The 22,822-nt window shown below is 41.9% G+C and overlaps 1 protein-coding gene and 1 long non-coding RNA gene across 5 annotated transcripts in view; both read right to left on the bottom strand.

Moving 5' to 3' along the window:
• Positions 1-2,926: 2,926 nt before the first annotated feature.
• The window catches only part of LOC117772148 (mucin-5AC), a 35,284-nt gene continuing 15,388 nt past the window's right edge, over positions 2,927-22,822 (bottom strand). For all 4 annotated transcript variants that reach the window (XM_034603095.1, XM_034603096.1, XM_034603094.1 and 1 more), the window contains exon 4: positions 2,927-3,903. In XM_034603095.1, coding sequence (XP_034458986.1) covers positions 3,714-3,903 — 190 coding nt within the window. In that variant the 3' untranslated portion in view covers positions 2,927-3,713. The remainder of the gene's footprint in view (positions 3,904-22,822) is intronic.
• On the bottom strand, positions 7,688-15,598 carry LOC117772149. The gene is made up of 3 exons (XR_004615718.1): positions 15,497-15,598; positions 14,268-14,272; positions 7,688-7,698 (listed from the first exon to the last, which is right to left on the bottom strand). It is a non-coding gene; the product is annotated as an uncharacterized LOC117772149 (long non-coding RNA).

Here is a 22,822-nt window from a genome sequence, read left to right as displayed (position 1 = left end):
AGTCTTAAGCTAGATCTTAAAAATGTTAAAATTCATTTTACCCTACTTCCATCATTATAATGGACACTCACCTTGACTGGGGTAAAGTCTATGGATATCTACTCCCTCTGCCTGTAGTTTTAAGAGATAATATTGCGTTTCGGGGCTATTCTCTACAAGGCTACTACACCTTATCTTCAGTTATGGGGAAGAGTAAGTCATTTCTTCAATATTCCCACATATCTGTCTTACTCGAAATGTTTTATTTATTATGGTCTTAAAAAGTCTTGAATTTGAAACATGCAGAACCCTTGTTTTTATACTCTTTATACTTCACTAGTTGTGCCCTGTGGTTGAGGACATTGTCATCCTGCTTTTTCTGCTGGTTCCTAAAAATGTGTTTGCCGTCTGTATTTGACTGGGATACTGAGTCTGTGTGATGCCCCTGAAATCTAAAGAGCCGTCCAGAAGAATGTTCACAGGCATTTTGCAAGTCTATCTGTATCAGTGTGCACGTGTTTGCGTGCACACGCATGTGGGTGTATTTTTAATTTGAATCCCCTGGTCCACATTCAATCCATTTTTTTTTCCTTTTATTCGGCCACTAATGAGGCTCCTATCTCGGATCAAAGAAAAGCAATTTCTTTCAAGTATCATTGCAACTTTGGGGCTTGTTTATCAGCATCATTATTAAGTCATTGAGAAAAGACACAGTTTATGTTGCATCATTTATTGCATTAGCCTTCAAATAATATTATTTCACTGCTGGACCGGCGTGCAGGTTCTGCCTCCCGCACCTATGACTTCTCGGTCTGATTGACTGTGAAATGACCTCTTTAGTTGTAATGTGCTAAAGTGAAACATAATATCTCTATAGCAGCCGGAGCCCAATGACTCATGCAGTATTAGCTTTGCCGCTTCCTCTCTCAGCATGCGGGGCCAGTTGTAGTTGTTTTCACATGCCCATTATACATGCTTGTTGATGCCTGGAGACATGGTTATTTTTTTTTTTCTCCTTCATTTTCAGCCGAGCCGCGACTGATGTTGCGCTGAATTGCGTGAGCCAACTTTGACCCTTGATGTTTCTTTGAAGAGGCCTCCAAAATAACGCTTGTTCACTCTCCGTCTCTGCGAGCCGCCGCGCTTCTCCGGAGCCGCTTTAATGACCAGTCTGCACACGAGCCCATTTAGCCGGCGTGTCGCTGTGACACACCGGCAGGAAGGGTTGCTTTCCCTGTTAAAGCTTTTCTCCCCTTTTGTGTTTGCCAGCATTCATTCTTGAATAGCACTGCAGCATTGCTGACAGAATAGTTACCTACCTCACCCCAGAATCCTCACACACACACACACACACACACACACACACACACACACACACACACACACACACACACACACACACACACACACACACACACACACAGAGTCGTGCACACTCCCTTTCTCTTTATGGATTCAAAGCCAGTCTTCTCTGGCTCCTTTGTTCCCCACTCCAGGCTGAGCTCAGATCCTCTCTGCTCTCTGTAAGCCCGCTCCGCTCTGTCATCAGGATTACAGGCTGTGCTGTAGCAGATTAATGACTGACAACTCTACACTCCTCTCAGCGTTGCGCGGCACACACAGAGCTACTAGGAGCGAGCATGTGCCTGGTTGTGAGAGAGAGAGAGAGAGAGAGAGGAACAACTGCGGGGGAGATAATGCATTATGTTGTTCTGAGAACAATATGTTAGCTGTGCGATTGTGTGTGTGTGTGTGTTTGTGAAGTGGAATTGTGTGGTTGCGAGATGGTGAGTGTGTGTGTGACGGAGTTTGTGTGTAAATGTGTTGCTTATGAAGCGATGGTATGTGCAGGGAGGGCTTTTCAACTTCTTCACCTCAGTGCAGCACAGCAGGACTGAGAGCTCAGGTTGACGTGTTTGTGTGCGTCTGCTCGTGTGTACATACGCACGCTTGTGTGTTCACAGCTTGAAAAAGTGGCAGTTACCAGTCCGGGACATAAGGGGGGCTGTGGACTCATACACCGCCAGACACAGATGCCTGAAACTATCCCATCGCTTCCAATAATGCTCCCCAACCAAAACAAAATAGTTTCCAACTGCTCTGTTTGTGGTAAAGTGGAAGCTGGCAGCGGGCCGCACAAATGCAAACAAGCAGGCAAACAAACCGAGAGCTAACACTTTCCGAAGTTGGGAATAAATTAGGCCACAATCTCATGCCACCTCAGAGCCTCACAGAAGCAGCTTATGTGTGTCATGAATTACTAAGTAGTAATATTTGGGGCTTCTCACAGCCATCAAACAGCTGAGGCTTGATTTCCTGAGACTTGCCCTGGAGTGTCCAGGAAAGTGGGCTGTCTGAGCCGCCATCTGAGGACTGAGCCGCTTCCCTGACTCAATTTCGCCTGTGATATATATATATTTTTTGTTTTTGTTAAAGATTGACAGTCATTTGCCTAATCCCAGTTTCCTGCAGTGACTAAGGTCTAATGATGATGTCCAAAAAATAAAAGGCGGAAGCTTTTACAAAATTCGAAAGAAAACATCCAAAATGTAAACGGTAGAATCGTACACTAAACTGTTTTAATACTGGTGGAATAACGTGGGATGTAACAGTTTAGCAGTGGACATAATCACATGAGTCATAATCAGACTATGCTGTGAAATGTAAACTGGAATGTGAAGGGATTTACTTTTATTAGCAACTGTAAACATCATGATCTAAATAATACCTGAATTCTGAATAAGGTCAAAAGTCGATCTATCGGTGTTCATGTAAACACAGTCAATCCCTGCAGAGCAAATACCTTTACTTTTAAAACTGGATAAATCTGTACACCTTTACTTTATGTTTTCACACTATAGGTATTTGCATGCTGACGTTAAGAATGTGAGGATAATGTCTTGAAACATGTTGAGTCCAGTGTCCAGAAACACACACACAAGCCGGCTGTGGTAAAATACTTTTATAGAGCAGTAATCCATATCTGAAATATAGCATCCAAGCAGAACAGCTCTGGTATGTACAGAACTCAATTCACCCATTATCTCATTTTATATTTGCTTTGAATGTAAATGTTCATCAGTTATTTTATGTATATGTTAATGCATGTGCATGTAGACATGTGTAATCAATTACAGTATATTAAAAGTTTTAAATACAGTTCATAATAATTCTTTTTAAATGTCAGTGGATATAAAAGCTGGTGTTCTGACCGATTGATGAAGTCCATTAATGAAGATACATCTTTTTCTCTTTGTCTTTTTCCCTCTTTGCCTATAAACTCTAATAATATCATCTTTTATAAATATGCTCTGTCGTCTCGGCTGTATTGCCTGTTGCACTTTGCCCCTCCCCCCCCCATCCACCTGCTATACATTCTCTTTATATCTCCTAATTGCTTCCTCCCATATTGTGGACTGAACTTTCGCTTTTATTTGACTTCAGCACTTTCACTTCCCTGCACCATATCAAACCTGCGAGTGCTGAAGAGGCATTTTAAGAGCAGTAACAACATGTGCGCTCCAGTCAAACCATTTTCATCAACTCCAACAGCTAAAAACATAACCTTTGTCTTTTGCTTTCTCCACCCACAGTTTTATGTTTCAATCTGAAGTATCCAGTTCATTCCGTACCACCATAGTTAATTCTTTGTAATTTGTTTTGTTTTTTAAAGTTTTTTTTAAAGAAAAGTACGCAGTGCATTACAGTATCAAAATATCTCCGTCCTCCAGCGCTCAGAGGAACCAGAAGCATTTCTTCCTGTTCTTCTTGGTGGTGGCCGGGGGTCGCACCGGCTGCGGGGAGTCTTGTTGGTTGGGTGTGGAGGCCTGGGGAGTGGAGGGCTGCGGTGAGCCTTCCGGAGGGTCGCCCACCTTCCATGTGCGTACGACCTGCCCTTCCTGCAGGCGAAAGTCGTGCTCCACACTGCATAGAGAATAAAGAGAGAGAGAGAGAAACAATGCAGTGAAGTGTTGCTCAAATGTGTTTAAGTGTGTTTGCAGAGCCCTGACATTGAGCTAGAGGTGGGCTACACACCCCGGACAGGTCAGGGTTGTCGGACGTTGTTATTTAATAAATAAATAAGAAATGTGTCTCAGACGCTGGATTGTTACAGAAATATAGACGAGACACAAAATACAACCAAGAACTAGAGTCAAAAATCATTAAAGGAGAAGCAGTGAGTACTCGAGCATGTGTCACTTCCTAGTAGACAATAATGAAGCTGTTGACAAAGTGAATCGAGTGCAAAAATGCTGAGTATCACAGAAATAGTGCAGCACCAGGAGGGATCCCAGGACCGCAGCTGACACTCACACGAAAACTAAAAGTCAGCAAGGTACATCGTCAGTCACATGACAGCATAGCTGAAGGGGCTCGGCCGCTGAAATGAGATGTGAACTCTGATGCACCTCTGCAGAATCTATAGGTAAAGGCAGGCAATAATAAACGGTCGCATCTGCAAAAAAAAAAAAAGGAATAAGGATAATATTTGCTCGCTGATTCACTTTTGTCAGCAGTTGCATGTCGAATAAGCTCCTGCAGCGGCAAACAGCTGCTTGTTGCATCAGTGACAATCTAATAATATAATATATAAGGTCCATTTTCCTGCAGAACAAACACTTTTAATACTTTGCTGAAAAGGGTTTTATGGTTTTGCTTTAGTAAGTTTTTAAATGTGGAGTTACATTACAAAGTTAAGAATGAATGGTCTGTTTCCACACAGCAAAAAAGGTTCCCGGTTCAAATCCTTGTTCACCCGGGGTCTTTCTGTGTTGGGTTAAGGTACATCGTCAGTCATGTGACCATATAGCTGAGGGCTTTAAATGAGATGTGAACTCTGATGCACCTCAGCAGATGCTGTAGGTAAAGTTAATCAATAATAATAATCAGGACAATATTTGCCTGCTGCATTACTTTAGTCAACATTTGCATGTTGGATAAGCTTTCTCCCCACAAACTGATTCTTTTCTTTTTCTTTTTTTTTTATTCATTTCACTTTGCTGCTATTCTTGCTTATTATGCAGTGGCCTAGTTTGCTGGTGTTTCTCTTCATAGCGCAGATGCTGGAAATAAAGAGGACTCCCTCGGTTGACGATTTGAGGAGAGAAGTGCTGCAGAGGAAGCAAGGAGGACTGAGCTCAGCAGCAGCAGCAGCAGCGGCGGCGTGGGGCCCCGAGTTTTTAGGAGAGAACAGTGAGGACTCTCACATTCATATCCATCTGGCCTCATAACTCCCACTCCCTCAGTCAGTCAACCACTTCACTGTGGATGCCCACTGGTATTCTAATGCACACAAAAACAAATGAAACACCGAACTCCAGACAGGAGCACGGTGCAGGCAACGGGTGCGGACAGAGTAAACAGTGAAACAGTGAGTGGGTACAAAGAGCAGTGGAGAGGATTTCTTCTCTTCTCTCCGCAATATTTAAAGCAGGTAGGAAAAAAGCCACTTCAACTAAACCTCTTTGTGGCAGCGGGGACTGCTTCACAGCTTGAAACAAACCTCCAGAGCTGCGTAGAATGAGCCACTAGTCAGTACCGAAGTCCTTTGACGGAGTCTCTACCGCCCAAACATGGACAGAGTAAATAAAGTGCTCCATTCCCCCATTTTCACCATACAGCTCAGCTCCCTATAGAGCTCCCCAGTGGCTCCTGCTGCTGTGTTCCCTGTTTGTGAAAATGTATCGCCCTGGTCCACGGCGCTGCATGATCAAGGCACACTGGCGCTGCGGGGAGCTGTCCACTCTCAACCTTAATTATCTGCACTCTGAGCCCACAAACTGTGGCAGGCAGGAAGCTGTGAACCTAACACAGTTTACCTCGCTGCTCCTCTTCTGTCCTCTGCTCACATTTTTTCCCGCCTGTTTGGCTGTAGGCTACTGCCCACCCCAGGCCAAGCCTGTGGGCAAATTAGGTGTGTTTTATAGTTGGTGCAGGCCATGAGGGTTAGAGATGTGCTGCAAAATATAGATTTCAAAACTGGAGGATGGGATGGTCGCGGTAGTGTGTTGACCTGCAAACTTGCAAGCTCATCCAAAAAAAGCGTTTTTTTTTTTTTACAATAGTTGCAGAATAAGTTGTTTCCCCGTGGAGGTTTGTTTCCACCTGTGACTCTGGTACTTTCTGTAGCCATGTGCTTCTGTGCTTATTATATTTTTTATAGGCATTCTTGCTCAAAACACACCACAGCAAATTCCTTGTATGTGTAAAACTACTTTGCAATAAACCCCCGATTCTGATTACTTAATATTCTGTTACAACAATCACATGCAGTCCCCTGATATCAAAAATGTGTTTAGTACAGAGTCCCTAATTTCATTATGACATTCAGATATGAAAATAAAACTTGATTAGCTGAGTTCCCTGCATCACGGTGGTGTGTGCATCTGAAATCGTTAGAGGCTCCATATGAAGTTTTTTGTGAATGATCTATCAATAATTATTTATATTCTGCGAATAATTCAATTTCTTGTCAAATCCAGTTACAAGATGTTTGAAAAAACTGCAAATTTAACAAGGATTGAAGGCATCAGGTCATTGCACCAAGTATTGTTCTGATTTAAAGTCCATCTATCTACGTTTTGGTTGAAGTTCTTCTTCCTGGAAATATGAAAATGCCTTTAGTACGCAGCTGGAGGCGGGGCTAAGACACTTTGAGGTGCAGGAGAGAAGGTGGGGGGAAGTCTCTGTATTGTAGTTTAGTTTAAGCATAGATTTGTAAAAATGTGCGACTTTCCAGATTCCTAAAACTAATCCAAAACTAAAACTAACTCCGAGCATTTTGCTGTACTTTCAGTGCCTGAAACCTCTGCTCAATAATGTATATTTATGAGAAGATGACCTCACACTAAATTAATCGAATCAAAAGCATTAACAAATTACTAAGATGTACCTGAGTTTGTCACTAACCATGACAAATTCCATATAGAATTTTTAATACACCATAAAACTATATAAAACATATATTTTGGGTTATATCCCCAAATCTTAAGATGACTTATTTACTTATTGCTAAAGAGGACAATTTGTATTGAGTAAGGATTCAAATAAACATGGACCTGTATTCATTGAGCCATTACAAAGACGGTAAAGTCAAGAGTCTAAGCTTAAGAAATGAGAAACAAATTGTAATACAAAATCTAAACTAAACGATGAACTCAGATTTACCTTTGTAACACTGAGTGTGTATATCTGTAAATATGCATCTGACACTGGTATTGACTGTGGCAGCAAACTCCAGGTGTACAATAAAATCACTGAAGCTCAGTGCGCGGTCGTCTTCTCTCCGATATGCAACCCACTGAAGTGTGATATGAAACTTACAACCTCCACCTCACATAGACTGAGAATGGACCTCTTAGTGAAGCGGGAGACATTGTGCGTGAAGCAGTTAAACTTTTAAAATGAAAAAATATTTGCACAGATCCTGAATTCTTCCAACGAGGGAGAAGGAGTAAATATACTCCAAAGGATTTTATGAGTCTTCAAACATATTTTGCCCTCACACACTTCTAATTATATGATCCCTCTAAGTCCTGCAGTTGCTGTATAATGTCAGAGTTTCAGTGGGAGGATCAAAGTGCCTCAAAAATCAACAACACATCAGTCAGAGGAGTTGATATTTCTTGCTGCAAGACTCGTGAACTCGTCGGCGCTCGATCCGTTCCCAGCGAACTCTGAACACGGTCTTCCATCCTCAGAGATTTACAGTGTGAATCTCTTTTTAATCATTCAGTGCGGGACACGGTGACCTCAGCAGTCTGTGGTTACCACTTGCCTGGAATTAAAAATTATTGAACTGCCATTGGAAACAATTAACTCTGATATTTAAACAGTGAAATTAGCACTAGAAATCCTTGTGTAAATGTCTGTAGTGCTGTGGCTTTAACTGCAGTCGGATGAATTTGCACACAATAGCATGCTGGTCAGCTGGATACTCGCCTTCTGCTTCTCAAATGAGGATGAGAGGATTGGATACAAGCTTTTTTTTTTTTATAATAACATAAGCACAGAGTTTGAGCAGGTTTTCATCTCCTTTTCAACCTCCCATCTATAAAACATTCATACCACCACAAGATCGTGATTTCTCCCCCATCTCTTGTCCTGTGTGGCGGAGGAGAGACCTTAAGAAGAAATATAGCAGCGCAGAGGCAATCAACTCGATATATCTTTGCAATTTTCCCTTCCTATAGGCCGAATATCCTCAAAGAAAAAAAGTGAACGTGTCATTTGACTGCCCGAGCAGTCACTCTCTGTGGAGTTCGTCTGTGATGAGGTACCACACCTCCACGAATGCTTGCATATGACAACACACAATGCAAGAGATGAACCTGCATGTTTGCACACACATACATAGACACTTCCCCCATCGAATGTAAACCCCACAGCGCCTCAACATGCACACACACATGCACACAGTAATCTCTATTACTTCTCAGGAGAACAAGCTGTACCCTCAGGTGTGACACTCTCCTCAGACTATTATTCTGAGGTGATGTCCCAAACTATGGAGTGGATTTACAAATCCTCCTTTGATACCTGCATTAACATTCAGATTGCACTGATGTGAGAAGCCATGTGATGCAAACAGATCGCATTGTACGTAACAATTGATTCTCGCACCACACCGTAATTCATTTAACCGTGCACATACGATTTGCACCAGTGTGATATTGAACGCTATAGAATGAAAAATAAATAAATGATGCCCCACAAAGACACGTTCATACGCTCTGTGTTGTATTGATGTTTTCACCATCAGTTAGCGGTGGGTGTAGCCATAGTGCAGCAGAAAGAAGCAGAAAGAGGAAAAGCAGTGATCAATACTTGTGAAGTCCTTTACAGCAGGTGAAGTCAGTGTTTCACTGAGAGAATCACTTAAGGAACGGACAGTATGTGCAATTGACCAGCCGAGAATTTGGCCAAGCAATGAAACGGAGAAAAGATTCGATTTTAAGACAATTACAGCACTGAAGTGAAATCAGAGGCCTCAAACAAAGAGTTTAGAGCAACACAAAGTCAAACATGGCTGAGAGTCGACAGCCATGATAGCAGCTCTATAGGCTGAGGCTAACGGCAGCATACTAACACGCACACAGAAACAATGGCAGCATGTTGGGGTTTAGCAGGTTTATTGTTGTCTTTTTTTTCACGGCGTTACTTTAAGATATTACTATGCTGCCATTTGCTCAAATTTTCCAGGTATTTGGTCATAAATCAAAGTATTAAGATGTTTTCCCACCGATGAACCGATTTTAACACCAAGGTACTGACCAAACAAGGTAAATGTGAAAACGTCCTTAGGCTGATTAAATATTTGACCTTGTGATGTCGCTGGAACTGGAAGTTGAAGGGATTGCTATTAATAATACAATTCATGGGGGCCATTAATGTCTGTCAGTTATATGACTATCCAACATCTGTTGAGACATTTCACTTAACAGAAATATTAACCTCATGATGGCACTACAGTAAACGTCATTATGATCTATCCCCTGGGGAGAACATCAAAAATTATGAAATTTCACAGTATGTTAGGATGAGAGTCTTAAAACCAAAATCCTAGCTCCAGACAGTTGAGCTGCAATCCTGAGAAATTGCTTTAGATCTAAATATAATGAGATTATTAGGGCATGATTTCAGGCTGGACACCCAGTCAGCCAGTTTTTGTTGTAGTCAGGTTCATTTTATTGACAGATGGCTGAGTCATCTTGCTTCGCTCTGTCTGATGGTTTAAACTGATTCTGATTGACAGAGGGTGGGTCCCAGTGTAGCCACGGAGCTGCCAGAGGAAGTTTTATTGTGGAGGAAAAACACTGAAATCGGTAATCCTGCATATCCAGACCCCAATTCATCGAGCTCACAGAGGTCTGCAAGAAATCTCATCACAACCTAAAGATATACAGAGGGCTTCACTAACAAGATAGTGGACTCCGGCTACAACCAGTTGAAATTGATGTCTGCAACGAGCCGAGAACGATGAGATTTGAGTCTGTATCGCTGGGAGGAGATTGACTAAGCAAGAAAAAAACAGATACTGACACTGTACACATGATTTATACCTCAGGGACTCATCATCATTTGATTTATGCTATCCACGGTAGGGTTCGACTCTGCGATGTAATTTATGATAATCATAGGATGCTAAAAGCCTAACTGCACATCATCAGCAGTCGGATCACATTATGCCACAACACCTCTTAGCATAAGTCAACAATATATTGTATTGAAACTATGTGTGCTCAGATACAAATCTGGCATTTTTCAAGGTCAGTACTTTTGGCTCCGTAACTAAGAGCTGAACTTCTTGGCAGCAATTCAGAATAAACAGAAGGACACCTGTTGTGGATGATTTTAACCTTGTGTTGCCCTAATATTACCGTTGCTCCCTCCGTCCCTGTCCTATCGCTCGCATCCTTTTTGCCATTGTGGGATAATGAATTCCTAATATTTACATTTTTATAGGAATTACTCCCATAGATTTTACAAATGTGACCTTATTAGTGACCTCTGGCGCTTTGCACAATGCTTTGTTTTCAAAAAACCTACAGCAAATTGAGAGACAGCGCCGACCCTCACCTTGTTTGTCTTTCTCTCCTTGCGGATGAATAAATAACACAAAATTGTCTTTGGTGAAGAGACGAGACGAGGAACCTGGAAGGCTTAATATCAGAGAAAATCCTCTGCATCAAATTGTGTTATAATAAAGATCAACTGAGGTTAAGATATAAAAACAGATGTGGACCAGGAGCACACAGTCCCATCAGAGATTGCCCACATCAGCTTAAGACCTGAGCTGCTACTGTGGTCTAACGCTCAGTGCTTTGTTTACGCAGTGGGGCTCATTGCACCATAGGAAGATGCTGTACAAAGTGTATAAATGAGACAAGCTCGCATACACTGAAGCAGCGGCCAAAAGCAATGCTGGCAGTGCTGAGCACCCAGGATCTGCTCGCTGGGAAAAAAGTTGCTCAATGTGAATTTGCACTCATTACTGGTTTGCTTTTGGAGTTCAGTGGGCCTGCATGCTGCTATCAAATATTTGTGTCCGTCATAGACACATTCTGCAACCAGATTAGTAAATGTACCATAAAAGAGGTGGTGGTAGGTGGGTTCATCTAAAATAAGCAAATAAGAAAATTACATTTTGGGCCATATTTACACATGTAGCAGAGAGCAACATGATCATTAATTATAGTCAAATCTAAGTTTAATATTTATTCTCTTTTAGCTCCGTTTTTGATCTCCACCACCTCTTCTGAGGGAAATTCAGTCTATGGCTAAAATGTTCCCCTATGTTCATATCAACGTGCTATAACTGCATGAGGGGAAATACAGAGTCAGGTGATAATGCAGCAGGTTTATCACTGTGAGCAATACTTCTTTACACACAGTCATTTGATCCTATGGTAATATAAATGACTGATTATAGCAACTCCAGATGAACCGCTGCGAAGGATGATTTCACACCTGAATTACAAACCAACTTTCAAATCAAGGTTCATGTCTGTGTTACACATTTGACCTGGTCAGTTTTGGTTTCACGTTGCAATTTAGGGTAATAAAGAGTTTTGTATGACTTGCGTACGTCCTGTCGTCATCACCTACGTGTATTGTCGGAGGTGATATCATTGGAGGAGAAGACTGCAAGCAAGCTTCAGCTTTGTTTTTCTTCTTCTATGGTTTAATGCTGACTCAGCTGCCGAAAGTCTGAACCCTCCAAAAAAGTTTTTTCTTATACTGCAAACAAAGTGAAGCATGGTTCAGCTAATTCTGCTCCAAGAGCATTTCTTTTGATCTGACGAAGTTTTTATCCATCGGTTCAGATCCTGGTCCGAGGAACCTCGCTCACCTGAGACTAAACTGAAAAGTCCAAAGGTCCGGACCAAAGCAAGGTGGGAGTGACAGCGTCCTAAATGAAGGATGAAGCACAAAGCAGAAAACTAAACCTAAGATTTCAGAGAGGTTTCTTGGTGGGTATAGTCTTAAAACTGCTCACAGCTTTAATGTTGAACTTCTCTTACAGTATGTCTGCAGTCGACAGTTTGAGCTACGGCATGGTTAGCCTTCCCTGTAATTGTGAGCCACGAACTGCTGAACATGTCTTTACAATTCAGTCAGAGTGTGAGCATAAACACAGCTTTAGTGTTAAAGTGTAGTTAAACACAACTCAGCGTGTCAAAATATAGCTGAGCGTTGGTATTGAAGGAAACTGGACCAAAATGGACTGTTCATCCTCCTGAGGCTGTTGTGGACCAAATTTAGTGCAACATATGTGATGAGGTGTGCTCACCCAGCCTGTGCTAACACTCGAGCCAGGATTTTTTTTCCTCATCATCCACCCACAATTGATATTTATCCAATGCTCAGCGATGGATGGGCATAGACACAAAAGCGCTGGACAGGTTTCCTCTTTCTGGGGAAAGTTTTGTAAGTCATCATTTGACCATCTGACACATTATCCTGATAAATGAACTGGACAGTGAGTCAGCTAGGGTGAATTAAAAGGCAAGAGGTGACGGCTGCCCGCATATAGTACCTGTTTGTCCTCAGCACCACAGAGGTATTGAGTGATAGCTGCTGGAGCGGAAGGCTCTGACGGATGAGTGGCTATTGAGTAGATCAGAGAGACAGAGAGAGAGGGAGGTGTGACAGCAGGGTGGCAGTTTGCCATTTAAAAAAAAAAACAATCCATCTTTATCTCCGTCGTAGCCATTCATAAACACACACTAATGTATCGAGGCCGTCTTCCTCGTTTCCGTTGAGGGGTGTGTTTTGTTTTGACTCCGTAGCGTTTGGTGGTGGGACGGATGAAGGCAGTCTCCAGGGGTAATGAAGATTAAAGGCTAAGGTGAGCTGCAGGGAGGATGGCTGTGCATAGATGCAGAAAATAGGAAACCGATTAACACCAATGTTTATCTCAATCGGTTTTTGGGGGGGCGTTTTTTTTTTTCTTTTCCGGATGACTGAAGAGCCAAAAATATATAAAGACATACTTTGCGGGATAACAGTGTTTTGTTTAGATTTGTTTTGCAACTGCTGCCAAGACGGTATAGATTTAGTGTCAGAAGATCATCTTTAGTGTAGCTGTGTTTATGTTGTGTTAAAGGGAGTCACAGATCATTGGCTAAATACTAGTTCTGCTGTATAAACATTCAGTACCCTCTATTAAAACCCCAATTAAAGGGCTAATAAATGGAAGCTAATGTCATAAATATTGTTAATAAAAACTTAAAAGTGCTTTGCGAAGAAGTAAGACAAAAGTACTGTTCAGTGAAAGAAGAACAGTCACTGACGCTTTAACAGACTTGCTTGTGGAATCCTCACATCTGAAAACATCTTCCTCTCACACCTTTACGCGTCTGAACGTCATTTACTGTGCGTACAAACGAGTGTGACGCTGTTTATTCAAAACAAGCCTGTCTGAAACTGTGCGCCATTATCCTCGTCTGAACAATAATCATGTCTACAGCAGCGTTTTCATTTTGCCTTTGTGGCTGCTGTAAACAACTAACACTCGCCTGCAGACAAGGGAGGACGACACGTTGTGCAAACTAATTCATTTGAAGCGCACTCGTTCATCCTGGAGGAGCCAAAGTAATTTCTTACAACCTGGCAACCCCGAAACAATGCTTATAACTGATCTATAACCCATTAGTAAATGATGAATCTGCCATTACTAGAGCAAATAATAACCACTAATGGTACCACATAAGTACTATTAGACTTGTTTATGGGAAAATATTTCTTACATTAGCCGTGAGCATTTATATCTCATCTATTGATCATGTCTGATAATGACTCGGTGCCAAAACGAGGAGAGTGGGTGCTGGTGGAAGAGCTTTAGGGATCTAATTTAGCTGTGGGTGTGATTCTAACGTGATTAGTATTTATATGACACATCATCCACATTAGGCAGCGCTTCCCAGTTCCACATGCCACTCTTGATCTTCCTCTCTCCTCCCCATTTCAAAGACATGGCACAACCGTGATGGGCACCATCTGGCACTCACTATTGGCAAGGCCTCGGCTCTGTCATTATTGCCAAACAGCGTGAACGAGGGTTCTCGCTCTCCCTCGCTTCTCGGTGCCTCTCTAGCCGCTCCCGCTCTCCCCCTGTTTTCACACCGAGCCCTGTATCTGTCATTTCTTCACACAAACAAACTCACGAGTGGATGGATACAAATTTACAAGGACATGCAACAATTTGACAGTGTCGCATCTCTATTGAAGGGTCTGAGACAAATGTGGCGTATAGATGTATGCACCGCTAACACGCCACTTTCAACTGTGCCTGTGTTGGTTTTTTGGGGGTTTCGGTAACTGTAGTGCTGTCAGCCGTGCACGAGAAAAACTGAGGATATGAAACAAATAATACTCTTCTATTTTCTTGTTTTCTCGCTGTGAAAATCTCACGCTCCTGCCGGGAGAACGTTTCCTCTGTGTTAGTTTCATGTGAATGAGAGTGATGCCTCCAGTGTATTTCCTCCCTCCCCCTCCCCGTGAGATGCCTGTTGCTCCTCGGCTCAGCCCTGAAGAAAAGATGGATTACTGCAGAAGAACTGCCTGCCCTGCCCTTTACACATTTCACACACACACACACCACTACTCCATTATCAGTCTCATCCATGGGGAAATGCAGCTCATGTCTGCGCGCGCACACACACACACACACACACACACACACACACACACACACACACACACAGGTCTGAAAGCTCTGACAGGGTTGTTAGCAAAAGGTCAAAGTCAAGAATCTGACAAATCTTTTTTTTTTTAAAGCAACGAAAGCCTCTCATATCCAGTTAAACTGAAGGAACACCGGGGCCTATTTTTCCTCTCTTGTTGCCTTTCTATCAGTTTCTATTCATCTCTGTCTCTCTCTGTTTCTCTTTCTCTCTCTGTTGTTGGGTAAATATACGATGTGAGCAAGAAATCTGTTTGTGATCTGATCAATTTCTTATCAAATAAGGACAACGTAGTGATTTAAAAGATCTGGAAAAAGAAAAGCTCAAATCCAGGCTCTGCTATGAGAAGAATAAACTGATGCTGTGCTGCGTTGACTTAATGTCAATAGATGTATTATTAACACATTGGTAAACTGGGTCATATTTGATTACATTTCCACTATAGCCATTCATTGTATTCTTAAATTGCCTCTGTGTATTTTAGTGCACTTTTCTCAACTGATGAATCCAAGGCCGTTAACTTTAACTGGTAACAATGACTTTCGTTTAGCTGCATTTTTGGTCTCCACCACCCTCAGAGGTATAGTAGACATCAGGCTTTATAGCTTTTTTTAAACTAAGAATAGCTGCATGCTATGACTCAACACAAATCTGTGAGAGCCATGAGAATGAACCGGAACACTTGAGGGGAGTCGACGATGATGAAGGTGATAATTCATCATGTCCTTTGATACATTGTTCATACTGAAAGATGGATTATAGATATTTTAACATTTAGGAAAGATCATGAACAAAATTAATTAGAACTGTATTATGAATGACATTTGGACTGTCTCCCAATTCAGGGGCTGCATCCTTCAGAGGCTGCGTTTAAAGACCAATTGCATCACAGAGGCGTGACTACACTGTTTCATTTCTAAAGGTCCTTCAAATGCGGCTGACAAATGCATCCTTTTATCCCAGAAAAACAAAAGTTCCAATAAGTGAATTCTTCCTGGCCCAACCTGTCCCAGGATTCATTGCACTTCAGTGATGAACCATTTTTCTAAGAGCTAATGGTGCTGGTTGTTCTGAGTTGAGCTTAAACGCTTGAGTGTCACGCTTCAACTCCACCGAACAGCTAACCTGCACATGGGGCCATTAAAACTTTCTCGTTGTGTCCAACATCAACTCTGTTGCTAGGCAATAGCAATAAGGACACCACGAGCTTGTGACGGCGATCCCGGTAAGCCTTTGTCTCAGTTCGACCTTCATGGTCTCGGTGACCCAAGAAGACTGCCTCCTTTGTAGATCACGTCCTCCAAAGAATGCAGCTCCTGAATTGAGACCCTGCTTATGTGTCCATTAATGACCCTGACCTCCAGATCTTCCAAGTTTTTACAGGACAGTTTTGCTTCCTACTCTGACACTGATCATTAATCCTGGGTGTACGTTGCAAAGCCTAGAATATTCTGATATGAGCAACTCTCTCTCTCACTCACACTCTCTCACACACACACACACACACACACACAGGTTCGTCTTCTGTTGCTCTTCTGTTTTTTCTTTCTGTCGCTTTTGCTTGGTTGCCTCTTCAAACACTGATGCACCTTTCCTCTCCTGTTTTCTAACCCCTGTATTTTCCTGGAATCTCATTTGATATTCTATTCAGTCAGGTCTTTCCACTCCCTGTTATGATAATGGCACAGAATAGTCAATGTTTAATGAATGGCTGTAGGCTTGGATACAGGTTCAGAAATATCCTTGTAACCGCGAACACGAGAAGTTCATCTATGATACTCTCGCACATAGCGGCTTTTTGAAAAACGCTCCGCTGAACGTGCACACAATGAGGCACAGATTTATCACAGGTTTCTCCTCATTTGCATACTGTGTGTGTATATAGTGCAGATGCTGGTTTGCCTGAATAAACTGCAGAGGAACACTCCAGGTTCTGGTTCACTTGGCTGTGGCAGAGAAAGCAACAAAAAAAAAAAAATCCTATGTAGATGCCTGGGCAATCTTTCCTACTCACCTCCTCTCTGACGCTCCTCTCACCCCTCTCTCCTGCTGCTCCTATACCCAACCCAGAGCTGCGAGCTTGCACCACTTCTCCTCATCCCCATTTAGGTGTGAAATGTATTTCTATTCAAAGCGCAGGAAAACGGAGAAGTGAAGGGGGGGGGGGGGGGGGAGCGGAGGAAGTGACACAAGCGATCTGCGGGAGAAGGAAGCCTCTTTCTGATGTCTGTAAAATAGCATATTCCTATGGATAAAACCAGGACAATGAGAAGCTGTCAGTAGCTATGGGCCAGTGTTGGGACCATGTGGAGTATGTGAAATGGACGGCTATGCCTTTCTGGGCCATATGAGAGAGTGAATCAAAGTCGGTAAAAGGAGACTCGAGTCCAAGCTGAGGAGCAGCACTCTGGAGACGGGGAAGTAGACAGAAGCACATTATAGAGGGCAGGAGTAGTGTGAATGAGGGCTCCATGCACCGCAGCCCACAGCTCTTAACACCGCCTTGAGTGACAGCAAAGACATTATACATTGTTCTTGCTACATTCTCCACTTTAGAGTACGAGGTCTCCATATTCCTTGGATGCACGTTATTTCTCCTCATGCTTATTTTTACTATTTTATTTTCAAATGCAGTCAATTAATTTTGTCTGTAACTCATCAGCCCCCATTTTACAGGCTGTTTTAACCATGTGAAACATTCAGCACTGCTCCATCTTAGGGATCTTTTGGCATCTGGGAGCCTTACTTCACCCACACCAAGCCAACAGGGACGTGTCTCCAGGTCTCTCTTTAACACTATTATTACTTTTTAAAATCTTTTAAAGCTGCTGTGATTAAGTTTTTATGCGGATGAATATTTCACGGCACAGGAGGCATTTATGATGGGAAAAAAGAACGAAAGTGGTGGTGGGAAGGCGGGGGGGTAATCGGAAGAAGCATGAGGAATATGAAAAAAAAGGTTGGAGATATTGAGAGATGCACGAAGAGTCATCCCGCTTCTCTTCTCCGGAGTCTCTTATGCTCCGCCACGCTACTCTCTGGTTCATCGCAATCAAAGGACAGCGTGCCAGTATCCAGTCCTGTCATGCAAAGTTGTGTCAGTGGAGATGTGCGTCATGGAAGCGCTGATTCACGATGTGTGTGTGTGTGGTGAGAATTGCGAGTCATGAGTTGTTACTGTAGGCGCTGTCACACAGTGTTCCTCCCGAACCCTCCCAATGGATCGGCCCATGGTCTCGTTCTGCGAGGCCTCGTAGGACAAAGGTGGAGGAATCCTCAACTCAGCCATCATCTCCACAGCGCCTCGCACGAATGTACGCATCAGTGATGTTACGAGGCCTTCACTGACAAACAGGATGCTTCAGCCCAGATCTAATACCTCTTTAACACAAATTTAGCGAGTATACGTCTTTTTTTTTTTTTTTAAGTGGGAAAACCCGCTAATAAAAAAGCAATTGACTTCTTTTCCATTGCCAGTTGAGGAGTTTGCCTTTCTGTTTATTTCCTTGGTGAGTCATGTATAACCTCACAAATGTGCCGAAGGTTGTTCCTAATTGGTAAAGTAAGAGTAAGTACGCAAATGTAAGAAAGTTCAATGCGCATGATAACATCAGGCAGAAAGAGTGCAGTGGTCAGGTTCTAGAATTTCAAAATATGAATAAGAAAAAAAATTTGCCTGCACAGATACACATCTCAGTCTTTTAATATGGCTCACGATGGCATCAATTCTTGATTAAAAACTCGTAATGCCTGACACACTACAACAATTTATGCATTTGAACTGATAACCCTGCGGAGGGGCATCAATGCTACACGCCCCTGACCTGTCTTCTTTGGTGTCCACCAGGTATAGTGCTTGAAAGCCTCAACATTGTTTGACACTGTTGTGAATTAAAAAGCATCAGAGGGTCAATGCATATCCTGCACATACAGTGTACATAGATTGCTATATATACACTTTATATAAATGTAGAAATAGTGAATTCAATACCATATTTTATATTAATTTGTTATCAAACATCCTCTCGTGGTTGGGTACTTTAATAAATAAATGTTTGATTAAAAGATGCACTACTTTATGTAACCTAATTTTCATAAATAATATTAATAATTAGAAAGGTGCCCTTTCTTTTCACTTGGGCACCTGCCCCCTAAAATGGCTGTGCACGGCCCTGCTCTCAGGTATCATGTTTCCATCTCTGACGATCTGAGCCGGAGCTGATAAAAACCTGTGACCACTGCAGAGTCGTTTGACACGGGAGTGAATGCTGATGGTATCTAGTCCCATTGCAGACAAAAAACTGATTAGGGGTTTTGACCAGTGGAAAAGGAGCCTAAATGAGAGAAATAGAGGAACAACAACACAAGTGATGTGAAGCCATCATATCAGTGGCATCCCCTCAGATAAGGAGCAGGAAGGAGACAGAGAGCAGGAAACGCCTCCTCAGCAGCCCCTTTTTCTCAATTATCTGCTGTTGAGCGAAGGAGTTGACGGATTGTGTTTGGAGGAAAAAAAAAGGAAAGTCTTTTGTGGACTCATTGTTTAGCTGAAATCGTATGGTCCAGAGAGTCATTAATCCATCTCAGAGTAGCAGGCCATCAAGCTCCTCCAGTGAAATGCGTGATCGAGCAATAGACTGAGCAGCGGCAGAGATAAAGCAGCAGAGCACAGATCTGATTAGGCCGCCGTCTCCGCACGCTCCACGGGGATTAAGCACAACACTTCCTTGTTAGACCTCCCTACTTTGTTCCGTAAAGCACACTTGCGATTAGCAAAGAGAAAAACAGTGGGGAAAAAAAACATCTTAACTCCGCTCACTAATTAACACTCTTGCACGGCCACACAATCCTGTTCAAGTATTAATATGCAGTTAATAATGTGCCACTGCTGCTGGATAAATAACATCACATATACATCATGCATTATTCCTTCCGTAATACAAGGCCCTTGAAAAGCAGAACAAATGAAGTGCTTATTTATGAGACGTGCATGGCTGCCGTACAAAATGTTCAAATGTTAAAGTCTGTAGCCGTATTTGCATGCTTTAAGTGTCATTAGCATTTTTATATAAGCTTTGCCCTGAAAGATGTCCTGAGTAAGTGTGCAACAAACACACACACACACACACACACACACACACACACACACAGTTTGTCCCCGTGACAAACTAATTTGTTCTAATTAAGAGATGTTCACAAATTCACTACTTTTTACTTTTAACTCCTTCAAAGTAAACATGTATGATTTTCCTCTTAAATCCACATTGATATAAAATATGATATAAAAGTTCATGTGTATTTTAGTTGGATTCATAATGTTCACACACACATTCATACTGAGTATGCTTTGTTTCTTCACTGCCAGTCTTTTACAACTAATGGTAATATTCCCAGTGCGTATTCATTGTGCATAATTTAATACAAATTCGCCCAAATCTCAGTGTACTTTTTGAGCTTTTAAAACTTAACTTATCTTATACTAAAATATAATATATCTGTATAATTTGATGTTTTGTCCACTTGCAGTTAACCACTTTGACAGATCCTAATAAAGTCAGTGAGTGGTTTATTATTAAACCATTGCCTATACCAAGCAGATAAGAAGCAATATTAAGCGTGTTTATAGTCACCCAAGGAATGTAAGTTAAATATTCAGGCTCTTCAGCTGCTCAAAGCTTCACAGCTAGTTGATACATTTGTCTATTGGGCATTTGACGCGTGTAGTGGGTTTTAAGAGGTTTTTACTGACTATATGCTTATGTTACGATTATATGTATATTCATATCTTTGTTCACAGTCAATTGTGGCTTATACTGCACTTTTTCTTCTCCATTTTCTGCCTTATAACATATAACATTTTAACCATGTCCCTGTTTAAATCAAATAATTAAACATGATTTGTATTTGAACCACCTCCTAAACATTAGAGAAAAAAGTCTAAACTGAGTTACAATTAATTCAGCTTAACTAACAATGTGGAAATAGAGCAGGAGGTATTAATAAAGGTAAATTATTCATCAGAACTGCTGCTTGATTTTCTTTTTTAGAAGATATGGAATAAAGCCCAGAATAAAAATACAAATATTGCCATATATTTGAATGATTTTCATATCTGTTATCTGTTTATATATCATTGAGGGACAGCTGTCTGAATGTGAAGCCAAAGCATCTTGATGGCCCCCTGGTTGCTGACTGCAGTATAGATCGTAAACCATGCCTCCGTCACGTTAGTGGATGGGACATGGGTCAAACTAAAAAGTCAAACTACAATGTCAGATACATATTTTATATACAGCTTTTGTAATTTTAGGTACTTCTTGTTACACTTATGTAGGATTTAAAATTCTCCCTTTTTTGGTAACTTTCGTCATTATTGACAGGTGAGACTAACTCGTGGTCACCACTGTTGCTCCATCCTCTGATCGCTTCTGTGCAGATTATAGATTTGTATTCGGTATATTTCACCCTCATTTCTTTATAGTGGGAGGAAGTGAAGATGTCCATCTTTACATACAGTTTGCAAGTTGCTGTTGCCGAAATCAACGCAATGGAAATGGCTAGACTGAACATAAAACCAAAAAGATTTGCTGAAATATGCTAAAGCGCTGCGTGGAGCTGAGGGTAAATGTTCAAGTGCAGTAATATTTCTCTGTGAGCTGATCCCCACAGACGATCCCTTTCACACTCTCATCATTTGATCTATTGTTAATATACTGATTAAAATAAAAACTCTATAGCTTTAGGTTCACCCAGGTCAAATGTATCAGTAGCTTATTGTGCGAGAACAAATGTTCTTGCCGTCCAATCTGTTATTATATCCATTCTTCTAAACAAATTCCTGTCTAATCATTTGAAGTAGATTGATAGTGTGTGGTGTGCTGAGCTGTGCTTTTTTTCTTTGAGGGCTAAGACTTCTTCAAGAAGCTTTTTAATTGATGGAATCTGTCCTGTCAGATTTTATGGCTTTTCCATCACTCACTCCTTTTCAGGCTTCACTTTATCTTTTCTCTTCGCCCCCAAACACCTTTTTTTTCTCTCCGTCGCTGCCAAATTCTCTTTTTAGACCGGGCTCAACTTGAGCCTCAAAGTCGAGGAAAATCTCCTCCCCTTTCAAAGCAGGAAAATCCTCTTGTCACACATGGAAGAAAGCATGTCCACCTGACAGGCGATTGAGTGATAAGTCCTCATCTGACCGTAAAACAGTGGCTTGGGATTTCCAGCCACCTCCGTGATGAACACATGATGATACGGTGCAACATACCAGGAAGATAAAGTATCCACTGTCACGTTTCCCCTCTCTCAGAGCAGTCGCCTCTATTTATTATTCTCTGTCTTCAAGTTGAGGAAGTATGGCTGCTTTGTGCTGACAATCCTGAGCGGGGAACCCTCACCGTAATATTCCTATCTTTCAAGATGAAGCTGTATTTAGTTTCTGAATGAATCATTTTCTTTACGGGCCTCTTCTCCCTCTGCTCTCTCTTCTTCTCTCTTGTTCCATTTCTAAATCTCAGATCTTTTCTCTCAGATCTTTTTTTTGCTTTTTGCTTTCCACTCTCTTATCCTCCACTGTCTTTCTTCTCGCCCCCCCCCCCCCCCCCCCCAACCGTCTGACTTCTTCTTCTGGTCCCTTATTGGGGGGAGCTTTGCGTACACAGTATAAATAAATAAAACGCAGAGAAACAACCAGGTTAGGGATAACAGTTTGATTCATTTATGCGGTTTACAGTAACTCGACTTCAGCGATAATAGGATTTGTTTGATAATCAGGTTTAACATAGAGGATGTGTTGTGTGGCTACAGGAAACACCTTATTAGCGCTGCGAAAATAATAAATAATAAATGAGTGAGTAGGTGAGTGTGCAGAATCAAATCACTGAAGGTAATCAGTCCGCGGTCTACACACACACACGCCACGTCTCACAGCTCCAGTCTACAATTAAAAAGACTGATGATGAAGCTCGGCCTGGTAATTGGGTTATGCCTTCTCAGATTTACAACATAATTTGATGAACATAACCCCTGTAAGGTGTTTACATGCAAGTTTTAATAATCACGGTACTCCCATAATCCTGCTATAATCAAATTACATTTGTGCATGTGAGCACCCCGAACACCGTCCCTCTGCCCGCTGCACTGTTTGCTTCCACCTCTCCCGC

Source organism: Hippoglossus hippoglossus, chromosome 12 (genome assembly GCF_009819705.1).
Source record: "Hippoglossus hippoglossus isolate fHipHip1 chromosome 12, fHipHip1.pri, whole genome shotgun sequence".
NCBI classification, from domain to species: domain Eukaryota; kingdom Metazoa; phylum Chordata; class Actinopteri; order Pleuronectiformes; family Pleuronectidae; genus Hippoglossus; species Hippoglossus hippoglossus.
Note: the sequence above shows the minus strand (reverse complement) of the source record. Positions and strands in the feature narration are given on the sequence as shown.